The 12,700-nt window shown below is 38.2% G+C and overlaps 1 protein-coding gene across 1 annotated transcript in view; it reads left to right on the top strand.

The window, feature by feature from the left end:
* Positions 1–12,700, top strand: part of STIMATE (STIM activating enhancer) — a 61,310-nt gene that overhangs the window by 46,738 nt on the left and 1,872 nt on the right. Inside the window, exons 5-7 of the mRNA XM_054977218.1 lie at positions 6,533–6,645; positions 8,954–9,031; positions 12,319–12,468. Of these exons, the coding sequence (XP_054833193.1) occupies positions 6,533–6,645; positions 8,954–9,031; positions 12,319–12,468 (341 nt within the window). The remainder of the gene's footprint in view (positions 1–6,532; positions 6,646–8,953; positions 9,032–12,318; positions 12,469–12,700) is intronic.

The following is a 12,700-nucleotide window of genomic DNA, read 5'->3' as shown; positions in this document are numbered from 1 at the left end:
TAGCAGATTATTGCATATGAATAGTGGGTGAGATCTGTATATAGCATTTGTACTACTTTGATCTTAAATACTACAGAAAGGCTGTGTCGATAAGGAATGAAATAACATAAGAGGTGAAGACCAGAAAACTACTAAACTAATAATTCTAACTTTACTGATTTCTTAGCCAAGCTGCTAAGCCTCGCTCTTCTTCCTCCTTTCGTTTCTTCCATTTCTTAGGACCAAACTGGAAGTGACAGCTTCCTAAAAACCTCACTGCAGTCTCTGAAATGATTTGCAGTGTTAGGTCTGTTTCAGGCTTCCTCTAATGGCTGCTTTGAATTTTGGTTGAAAAACAATTTATTAAGAGTATTTGTACCCTGCTTTCCCTTTTGGTTTAAGCATGCAGGTCAAACCCCATTAAAAGCATTAATATTGATTACTACTTTTTCTACAAGAATTCTGCCTTTTCCATTGCTGCTTTTTCCAGTTAGTCTTTTGCCTCTCAGGACATTGTATAATTTGCAGTTTTATTTGAAGTGTGCAAAATGGATTGTGTCACTAACTCCCAGGTATAACATTTGTAAAATTTAGATTATTGAACTTCTGTTAAAGAGCATTCACTAGTATGTTTTATCTTTTCCTGAATTAGTGTTAGAAATAGAACTTTCAATGTACTTGGAAAGTCCCCCACTTTTTTAACCTATGAATAAGCACTACAGCAGCTGTTTTTATACTTAGCCCTATATGTGCATATATTTGTAATGAAAGAAAGGAACATATGCAGGTGTTCATATCACAAAGCAAATGAACGCTTCACCTTCCTAAAGAAAATTATGTTGGTGAGGGTCAGATATGAGTGCAACGGAACAATGTACTTGTGCAATAGATGCAGGGATTTGGTTCAAGTGTCAGCCAGTCCCATGTTACCTAGGTTATTTTTTTTAAAAAATGGAACAGGCCTAGAAATCAAAATTTAAAAGACGTTGACTTTGGAATTCTCAAGTAATACATACTTACAGGGTTAAATGTTTAAGATTTCCAGAGCCTTGTAATATTTTGCTTTTTGTTTATTTTTGGAAGCTTGTTTGAAAATCAAATAATACGTTATACAAATCACAACATATGTGTTTAATTGTTAACTTGATTAGTCAATCCTTTGATCAGCTACAGCTGTTCCCAATTAATTGCACAGCTGGTTTTTGAAGGTTTCTTACCTAATTTGATGCAAATATTTACAGAAGTAGCTGACAATAGGTACCATCTTTAAAAAGCTGTTTTCCTTTTCTCACTCATAGAAGGCAGTATCTCTAAGATGGTGCCTCTGCAAAACGTACATCTTAAACGGTGTTTGTAGTATTCAGAATGATTTGTTTTATACAGTTGCAAATTTCTGTTGTGTTGCTTACAGTGTTGTACAACTTTTTTTTATTTCATTTTTTATTGTATTGATGTCTTTGTTTACATAGCCATACATAGTCACTTTCATTACATTAACATAATCCTACATCAATACAACCTTTTCCCCTTTATGTTACCCTCCCCCCCTTCCCGTGAGCAACTAATTGGAAAAAAACTTTATACTTGCAACCATAAGCGCACACCCTTTGGATTTTGTCAAATGTATCTTTGTTGGCCCTCCCTTCCCTTACCCAATTTATATACCCAAGCCATTTCTTCCTTATCTCTAATATATTATCCTCCCATGTCTTTTCCTGTTTTAATATAGACAGAATATCTGCTTGAATCATTTGATATAGATACAAGTTCCATCTACCCATAGTCCACTTTGCCGCATCCTTCCAGCCATAAGCTATGACTGCATGTGCAGCAATAATCATTGTTTTAAACAACAACTGTTTAGACTTATCTACTTTATTATTCCCCAGAACTCCCATAAACAACACCTTCCCTGTCGATTCTATTTTAACTTTACATAAATCCTCCACCTTTTCCAGGACCATTTGCCAAAATTCAGTTACTTTGGGACATTCCCACCAAAGATGAACATAATATCCCTTTATCCTCTTACAATGCCAACAATTTGAATTCATTCCCTTAATCAACCTGTGTTGTACAACTAAGATCTCTTTGGGTAAAACTTTTTCTCATGATTTATGGGGAAATATTCATGCTTTTTGTACATACGAATATGAAAAAGTCATGTATGTAAGTATTCCATGTTTTTAGTGCAAGTCATTTGAAAAACGGAATGGCATTTGTTTTAATCATTTTAAATGTTCTTCAGTTTCTAAGTTGATAATTTTTTTTCTTTGTGTCTTTACTCAAAACAAGGAATGTATCTGTCATTGTGCATTTTATGTGTACATAACTTCCATGGAGGAGTTGTGTGCTAGTGAAGCACCTTGTCTTGTTTGTAGTATATTGAGGCTGTATAATGCAGTAGCTAGCACTAGAGTATAGATATCCGTAAAACCAGTTTTATGGCCTAATCATTTTTACTAGAAAATAAATCAGGCTGCTTTAAATGGGATTTACTACTTGTCTGCATGCTGGATTACATCTTAAATTTTGCAGCTTTTTATCATTTCTGTGTAAGGAACAGGAATAGAAAATTGTGAAGACTGAATCTCTCCTGGTTTTAGGGTAGAGTGAGAAAGCCCTATAGGGGAACTTTAACTTTAAATTTTACTTATTAAAATTGGCTAACCTTTAAGCTAACATAAATATGTTCAGTATGACAGCAGCACATTTACGAATAATGAAAAACATGAGCAAGTATCATACTGAACAAAAAGATGTAAGACACCAATTCAAAATCTAGATTGAGTGAGAGTTTGGAGTCAAATACGGAAATGATTTTAATGCCCTGTAAATTAACTTTTTTCCCAGAATTCGAGGGAGGTGAGGAGAGTTATAGATTTAATTAAAGGTATTTTTATAATAGGGAGCTTCCAGACTTCATAGTGTTGAGTGCTGAAGAGTTATAGCATCAATATAAAAACATATTGTAAACATTAAGAAGAGCAAATAAAATATCTGGTGTATGTCTTTCAAAACCTCTCCAGAAAAGGAAATGCCTGAAGTCCATTCTGTATTACAGCTGTTTAAAGGTATTTGACTTTCCATTTCACAGTTCCCAGGCTCAGCTGTTCTTCTGTATTTGAAGATACCTTAAAATTAACTTGAAAGTAGACTGTGATATATAAAAAGAATAGCAGCATACTAAATGTACTGAGATTGCATGTTGAAGGCTATAGAGCAAATCATATTGTGTTGCAAGTTTATAAAAAACTCATCTTAGTGCTGGTGCTTCATTCTGCATTCCTGCATGTGTGTATAAGAAGGAACTTTCAGGTGCCCTAAATTTTAGTATATATTTCTTTGATATATTCTGGGGAGCATAGTTCCTTATCTACAAAAATAGGCTGTTTTCATTTGCTCATGTGCAGAAACACCGCCCAAAAAATCTTACAATGACTTCAGCTAAATCATTTTAATTAGCAATATAAATATGATCATTGAAGAGTAGCTAATATATCTTAGTATTTGGTAATGACCAGATGTCTAGAGATAAGTAAACACAGTGTCTGTCTAAAGGAAATTACAGCCTTTTTAGCTTGCCTTCGGTACCTAGGAAATAAAACAATTTGTGAGCACCCAGAGCAAAACTAGTAGCATACAATATGAATTATGATATATACGACATCAACTTAATTTTCTTATTTTGCTGAGAGTAACTCTGCAGTATGATCCCGTGCAATATCCTTCAGAGAAAGTCCAGTTGAGTTCAGTGTGTTTTATTCTTAAACAAGTTTGCAGGATTGCGACCAAATTTGTACAACTTTCTGAAAGTAACTAGCATGTAAAGGGGTTTCAGCAAGGCACTTAGTCTAGTCCTAAAAGTGAGCTAGCTGAAACTGCTATGGGAAATACGTATATCACGGAATCAGTTGTTTTTAAGTGAAGCTGCCTGCCTAGGAATCCTTGTTCTGATCCCTGCTGAGAAAGGAGGCATGCAGATGTAATGCTTACTTATTTGGGCATTCATCTGGGGGAAAAATAATATAGTGACATCCTGCAGGAGTCAGTGAAGGGTCCAGTGGATCCTTCTGGACTGGCATGGGTTGTAGAATATGAAGGATAAACTATATAACCCAGAGTCCTGTGAAGCTCCATGATTTTTATGATGTACATGTAGCAAATCCTACGTAGGACATCTGATTTTATCACACTCTAGAAGTCTATAATGAGTAATGAGTAATGAGTTGTTATAGATGTAGTTAGTCTAGTTTGATCAACACAGAAGGTATAATATGAATTTGTAATTCTGGTGAGAGAACGGAATAACTTTCCATACTGTGTTCAGTGCAGTCTGCTGGTGCATCATGGGCAGTTGAAGAGCAGAAGCACAGATGAGAGTGGAGTACCTTATAGTTGTGCTGCTGTGTCCCCCACTTGTGTAGAGGAGGCTACCATGACATACTGCATTGATAGTGCAGTGATGTAGTGCCAGCATATCTACAAGCTCCTTCCCCCTTCCTGTGCTCTTCACACTTACCTCTGGAGGCTCTATTATTGAGGCATTGCACAGAGTAGGTACATGAGGGGCATGGGGAACTTAGTTGCAGCAAGAACTCTTCTTTCCTTTATTAACCCTCCATGTGCTGGGAACATTGTCCTTGCACCTTAAATTGTCCATCTGAGACACAGAGAACCTATATTGGATCAGAGAAAAAGCAGTGTTTGCAATATGCCTCAACAAAGGTTCTCTTTTATTTTATTTATTTATATCATTTATAGGCCGCCTTTCTCACTGAGACTCAAGGCGGATTACATAGTGTGAGATCAGTACAATCAGTAGCAAGAACAAGGGTAGGCATTTCCATACAGTGTCAAGGACATTTCCATAAACAGTGTCATAGGGTAGATGAATACAAGTTTACAGAGACATAGCATTAGCAAGGATCCAATACAGGGTTGAAGGATTGCTGAAACGGAACATCATCCATTCTAGGATTGACATTAGACAACATGAAGCACAAGCAGTATATACGAGTACATATTCAAAGCAACAGATAATATGTAAAGCAACATAATGGTGGAGCCCATGGTTCCCAACTCATTGGCGAAACATCCAAGACCCCCTCCCTATCTGAGTAAAAAAGCCTTTTTGAATAATTCAGTTTTGCATTGTTTGCGGAAAGCCAAGAGTGTGGGAGCTCTGCGTCCTGACCTCCTCAGGCACACTGTTCCATAGGGTAGGGGCCACCACAGAGAAGGCCTGTGTATGGGCTGCAGTTGATTTTGCCTATATGCAGGCGGTCCTGTAGGTATGTCGGGCTAAGGCCATGAACAAACTCCATTGAAAGTGGGGAGTACAATGTCTTTCAGAATATCTGACTTCCCAACAAGCATCACTTCGGAATTGTCTGGGTTTAATTTCAATTTTTTGTTTTTCAGCCATTTCACCACGGCTGTCAGGCAGTGATCTAAGATTTCTACTGCATCCTGTGGGGACCTGGATAGCAAGATACAGAGTTGGGTGTCGTCCGCATATTGATGACACCCAACTCCATAGCTGCGAATGAGTTCTAAACGTTTTACGTAGAGGTTGAATAACCTGAGAGATAGGATTGCGCCCTGTGGAACCCCACAAGATAGTTCCCATTCTGGAGATAGCTGATCTCCGACAGCAACCCCTTGAGTCCGTTCAATGAGAAATGATTTAAACCAGTCCAGGGCACATTCTTTGATGCCCACTTCTGTTTCTAGACATCTCAACAGGATGACGTGGTCTACTGTTCTGTGCATTCTCATCACCATTCTCATGCACCCTGTGCATGTTCTAAGTGGGTGCAGCAAGAGATCAGATTTGCATACCCTGTCTAACCTATGGTGCATCCTGGGTGGGGTTTATGCCGTGCTTAGGAGTATAGTGATTGGCTGCAGACTTAATATCCTGAACTGTGCCGGGGCTCAGGGCATGGTGGGAGACTGAGTGGGGAAATTATTATTTTCATTCCATATGTTCAATGGGGATTTTTAAAGCTGTGGCAGGGTTCTTGCTAGCATGTAGCTTTATGCATGTGTTTTGGGGGCATAGTCAGTATTGGAGAGGTTAAGGATGCAGACTATGCCTTGCTTCTACCCTGACACATCCCAGTGCCTACCATTTGTGCACTGGGCTGTCTTGGTGCCAGTACATAGTTGGGATGTGGCTGTGTATCCCTGAGATACACTACCATAGGACTTAATCACCGAAAGACAAATTTTAGGATTGCACTATTATCCTACTGCAACCAAAGTAAAGATCTTATGACATCTTTTAAAAACTGTCAGCTTTTTTGTGGCATAAACCTTCATGAACCACAGCTGTTTCATCAGATGAAAAATCTTTAAGGTTCCACAAAATTTCTGAGGGATTTTGTTTTTTCCAGATAATGAATAATCCCAAATTAACAGTTTTTCTTAAGATTGAAGAGGGATAAACATCGCCTTTTGATCAACGCTTTTTTGTGTTTTCGATTTCCATGTAGTTGTGTCTTGCCTGCTAAACGTCTGTGCTAATCACTTGTGTGTTCTTTTATAGGTGACCCGCTGCAGTGCAGTGCTTGGGTAGGCCAGTGTGCATTGTACATAGTGATCATGATGTTTGAGAAAACAATCATCATTATAGTCCTCCTAATACCTCAGTGGAAAGAGGTTTGAGTCCTTAATGTGTTTTTTAATGGTGGGGGAAAGTGTAAATATGTTGCTATGCATGCCAGAAAGTAGACAGTGCTTTATTTTAGAGAGGCTGACAGAGATGCACAACAACATAATGACAGTTAAGGCTTAACTGTCACATTTAAAATCTTCTTGCATTATCAGGGTTTTACTGACTGTATGTTGATACCTTCTTTTGCCCCACTGAGTAGTTGATTCATCTCTAATACACTGTTTAAGTTACAGTAAATGTCAGACTTTGAATGTTGGTATTTTTATTCATTTTTAAGATCTGACTAGATTGATGATATTTCCTGCAAGACAGATCACATGTTTGTAGTTTCTAAAAGAAGAAAAATTACAGCTATAATATAATATTCTTCTACTGTTGTAAGTCTGGAAGATGTATGAAATCTGCAAGATGTTACTGTGGTCTATTAAAACATCTTTAGCAACAGGCAAATATGGCTGTATGAGTTTTGGTTTATCCTAACAGCCTGTGTGTGGTGATGTCTTGGTTGAGAGTGGTTGTACTTTTAAAAATTGTAGTGAAAAAATTCAGGAGAAATGCTTTACTCTGTAAATCCTGTCAATTTAAATTATGATGATGGATATCCAAATAGTGAAAAAGGTCTTAACAGCATTCCTTAGAGTAGTGGTCAACAGTTAGATCAGCAAGTGAGTCATACTATGCTGACCAGTCCACCAAAGGCATGGGTTCATTATTTATTTGAGGCTGCATGCCTGCAACTTAACCATCCTGTAATTCCAGCTGCTTCTATTCCTTTAACTAAGGCCATACCAGCTTCAACAGATGTTCCATTAGGTATTACAATCCGAGTTCCTAATCCAAGTTACTGAGCCTATTCTGGAGAGGTTATATCCTTTCTCTCTCTTACTCCTTTGCTTCATTGCACAGTTTCTTTTTATATCTCTTGTCTTTGGAAGGTGAAATAGAGAATACCACACTTTTTTCAGTTGCATCAATATTGTAGAATTTAAAGATTCCCAGAGAGGCCTCCTCAGTGCTCATCCCCAGTGTGGGACAGCAAGTGGCAAGGCTGCTACAAGAATGAGTGTAGGCATAGGTCTGGATGTGGCACAGTAGGCATAAAGAGTCTCAGATAGTATATGGTTCCCAGTGACAGGGCCTTCTATCCTGCCACTGTATCCTGCCCTCAAGATTCATTTTGGAGCTCTTTTCTTCCTCAGCCCCTTCTAGTGATGGGATCAGCTTTTCTTCTCCTTGTATTTTCATGGGCTAGTAATCCAGCATTGGCTCATTATTGCAACTAAGACAGGAGAGCAGTCAAGCAGAACTGCACCTGATGTTCTCGTTGTTACCCAGGAAAACAGCCATTCCAAAGTGAAGCTGAGTCCTGCTTGGTGTCTGGATGTCAGACCATTAGTTAAGGCTTCTTGGTGATTAATCAGTGTCCCTATAGTTGCAAAAGGATGCTGCTACATTAGCATTCTGCCAGAGAAAGGACCCACATTTGCATTCTCCACTTATACATCAGTCTGTCGAAACAATGCAATTAAAGCTCTGGAATTGCCCACAAATCCACATGTCGCAGATCAAACCAGCAACACTCCCCCCACCTGGAGAGTTCTGCTCAGTCACAAGGAAGAAACCTCACCTTTTCTTCTTTCATTTTTGGCCTCATTCTTATGGAGTTCACCTTACATTTAAGTTCCCTGAAATGTTTTTTTAACTTTATTTTATTTACTTTATTTAAAGCTCAGCTTTATTTATACCTCAGTGGGGGCCCAAACAAGCATATGTTGTTCTCCTCCGTTTTATCCTCACAACAACCCTGTGAAGTAGGTTTGGGTAAGTGTGTGATTGGCCCAAGATCACCCAGCAAGCTTTCTTGATAGAGTGGGAATATGAACCTGATCCTCCCAGATTCTAATCCAGCATACTAACAACTTTCAACATTGTTAGTATCTGTTTTATGATCATATTCCAAGAGCAGGTCTGGAGTTACATTATTCAAGGCTTTGAAAATCAATGCAAAATCAATCTAATGGTGATGTCTAGTGCTATTATATCACTGTGGACTGAAATAAGGTGTTTTCAGTTTAATCTTTAAAGTCCCAATTATATAAAGAATATATTTTTAGAAGCATCTGAGCCTCACATCGTCTCTTTGCCAAGTTTAACGTGAAAAAAATGTTTTGTTCCATGAATACACTCTTCATTCTATGAAACCAGTACAGTTTATGGTGCAAATAGTAAATTAAACACAAGTGTGCATGTATGTAATTGTATAATCTTAATGTGTTTCTTTTCCCTTTGCAGGTAGCGTTGTTGAATCCTATAGAGAATCCTGACTTGGAGCTGGCTATTGTCATGCTGATAGTCCCCTTCTTTGTAAATGTTGGTATAAATTAATGTTTTTTTGATATTCAGTGTATGTTGTTTTAGTTATTTACATTAGTTATAGTCTGCCTTTCTCACTGATCCTCAAGGCAGATTACACAGTCAATACAATCAACAGGATGGGACATCCAATAAACAGTGAAATAGGACTTGGATTGTAGAACTCTGAAACAGAGTTGAAACAAAGCATAAGCATTAACATGACTTATTAAAGATGAGGAAATTACATAGTAGGATCATACTTATACAGCAAGATTGTATGTACTATACGCAGTAGTATAGTCCGCATTCTCTATACCTTTACCAATGCATTTTTCTGAACCTTTCATTACAGTACAGCTCTTTTAGCTGTGTAAAAAAAGCCTTCCTGAATGATTCATTTTCACATAGTTTCTGGAAAGCCAGGAGAGTGAAAGCCTTCCTGACCTCATCAGGCAGGCCATTCCATAAGTTGGGGGCCACAACAGAGGATGCATGTATATCAGCAGTTGTTGATTTTGCCCATTTGCAGGGTGATATCTGCAGAAGACCTTGTTTAAAAGTGTCTTGGTAGCCACTAGAAGGAGAGGCAATCCTGCAGCTGTGAGGGACCAAGGCCATGAAGGGCGTTATATATGATAGCCATTAGTTAACTTTGAGGGAGACCTATATAGAGTGCATTATTGTAAACTAGTTTCAGTGTTAACATGATGTGCATCTAGGTGGCTAGATTACCCATGTCAAAGTTGGGGGCCATCTTCCAGGCGAGATTGAGTTGGTTGCTTTACATTGAAAAGAACGGGGGATAGGGTTGCTCCCATGATTCCCCACAGATAGATCCCACACTGATAACTGGTATCCATTTGGAAAACCTTTGAGTCTGGTCTGTGAGGAATTATTTGAACCAGTTCAGCACACATCCCCTGATTCCTGCTTCTGCCTCTAAATGCCTCAAGAAGATGATGTGGTTCATTGTATCAAAAGCTGATGATAAATCCAGTAGGAACAACCAAGAGGAATGACCTTTGTCTACATTCACACAGAGGTCATCAGCCCATGCCTGAAGCCAGACTGAAAAGGGCTGAGAGTAGATGAGTTATCGAAGAAGACCTAAAGTTGGTTGGTTACTGCGCTTTAAATAACTTTACCTAGAAAGGGCAGATAAGAGACTGGGATGTAAGGATGGTTTTTTTAAGTAGTGGGCAGATAACCACCTGAGGGAAGGTGCCCAGAGTTAATGATTGATTTATGGTAGACAGCAAGGGCTCACTGATGTGGTCCTCACATGATTTTGGCAGCCAGGATGAGCAAGGGTCTAGGGCACAAGGAGTGGTCATCACAGATCCCTGGGTCTTATGCAGCTGTAAAAATTAGTGTGCAAATGTGGTGTTGTAGCATCTGAGGAGCTAATATGATTTACTATAAATGTATAATACATTTTTATTGTGTTAAATGTTTTAGTAAAGGTTCAGAATTTTAGAATGTTTCAATATTGGCTATGGATTCATGAGCAATGTATTTAATGCATGGTTGGGATATAATTCTGTTTCATTTTTTAAAACATTTCAGAAGAAGTGGCCATTCTATACTCTTCATGATTGTAAGAATAATCAAATGTGAGAGAGCAGTGATCTCCCCAAATCTCCCCCTGCTTTTTGAATGTTAGTCATGAATTATCCATTTCTTATTACTTTGAATCCCATTCTTTTATTCATTTTAGATTACAGAATATTTGAAAGACATTTTTAAACTAACCAAATGAAAAATATACAGTAACACTGTAGTAAAGCTAAAATGCATCACAGTAGCCACCCAGGCCATACAGTTTTACAGCACTTCTGTAAGATGATTATCCTTTGACTATCCAAAGAGTGAATTTAGGTATTTAGGAATTTAGGCACCTAGAGAAAGCCTAGATACTTTTAAAATGAAAAATAAATTGAACTACACTTAGCTAGAATAAAACAAAAATTAAACTATAGTTTTGCATGTATCTGATCCAAACTGAATGCCCTTGAACCCTGCGTTCCCCGGTGTTGCATAGAGAGAACCTTCATTTATGCCTTTGTTGCCAGACGATACATTGAAGTTATTAAAAAGATGAGCTACCACCAGCACAGGAGTTTTCTTGGCTTTGTGGAATATTTGGGCACAGTCAAATGACCAGCAGCAAAACATCCAACTGGTCAGCTGGCCATGTCCTAAAAGATATGTTTCCGTTCATTTTAAAAGTATCTGAGCTTTCTCTGAGGTGGTCTATTGCTTGCATACATTTATATTTATGTTTACATAGTCTTTTTTAACATTTACTGTATTGCTGTAAATACTTACTTAACTAGTTAAATGACTGACCCTGCTGTGTACCATGTATGCACGTGGGAAATGTCAGTTGTAGAATTCTAATAGGACACACAGGAGGTGATTTTGTGCCACAGCAAAACAAGGCTTTTTTCGATCCAAATCAGTAACTTGAGTTTTGTCCAGAAGGCAATCTGACACTTGTGAGGCTATTATTCTTCAGGGTACGCAGGAAGACAAGATGGGAAATTTCTTCATATAAAACAGTTTGATATGGATGATTTTGGACCCACTCTGTTGCTGTAGTAACAAGTGAAATCTGAGCATCATGATAGTCATCTGTTCAGTATCATAAAAGAAATAATCTGACTAGATCAAGATATCATAGAATATATTGATGACTTAAACATTTGAAGGGTTTCCTAATTGGTACCAAACAAGACATGTGAAAGTGTAACATGGTGATTCTAGCCCAAACATTAGTAGATGCTTACGTTTGAATCCACTAGTGTATTTCTGTGGATAGAAGGAATTTCACAAGGCATGACTTTCTCTTCTGCTGCTGCAGCCCAAAATGCCCCTGTAAATGCTACTCTGGGGGGGAAATGCAGCCATTTTGGGGGGCATCTTCAGCTGCAGTGGGTGTGAGAAAGTCATGCTATGGAAGGGGGAAATTCTGCCCGCAGAAACTGTTCAATTCCAGCCATAACCTGAGAATGACCCAGAGTGTAGCAGCAGCAGGTTCGAGAGTCATTTTGGGAGCTCTTTTACTGTCTTAGTTACTTTTTGTTCTTTCCTTGTTTCTGCTATTCTATTTGTTTTCAGCATCCCAAATTTTGACTTTTGGAAAAATGCAGTAACCCAAGTTCAGCGTTTTTAGTGGACTGGTAACGCTTATATATTGTAATGCTTATATACTGTAATATGTGAAATTTTCTTTAAATCTTACTGTTGTCTTATAGAATGAATGATAGATGTCCCTAATGCAAACTTCTCCTTTGTAACAGGCATTAATGTTCTGGGTAGTTGATAATTTTCTTATGAAGAAAGGGAAAACGAAAGCTAAACTTGAAGAGAAGGAAGCAGGACTAGATTCAAGGAATGGAAGTAAAGTTCGGTACAGGAGAGCAGCTTCACATGAGGAATCTGAGTCAGAGGCAAGTCTTGAATAATAACTCATATCCTTTATGTGCTTATAATTTACTGTTCCTTTTCTATGTCTTCAGGTTTTTTTCCTTGGAATCTTTAATGACATTTTAAGTGTCCAGTTGGGCTCTTCCCCCCTCAGATTAAATTGCCGGTCCTGGACTGTAAAGCCTCACACATTGACAAAGGGAGCCTGATTCTCAAAAGCTTATACCCTATGGTTTCTAGGTGCTAGTGGACTCG

This window comes from Eublepharis macularius, chromosome 4 (genome assembly GCF_028583425.1).
Source record: "Eublepharis macularius isolate TG4126 chromosome 4, MPM_Emac_v1.0, whole genome shotgun sequence".
NCBI lineage: Eukaryota > Metazoa > Chordata > Lepidosauria > Squamata > Eublepharidae > Eublepharis > Eublepharis macularius.
The sequence above is the reverse complement of the archived record's forward strand: the minus strand, read 5'-3'. Positions and strand labels throughout refer to the sequence as shown.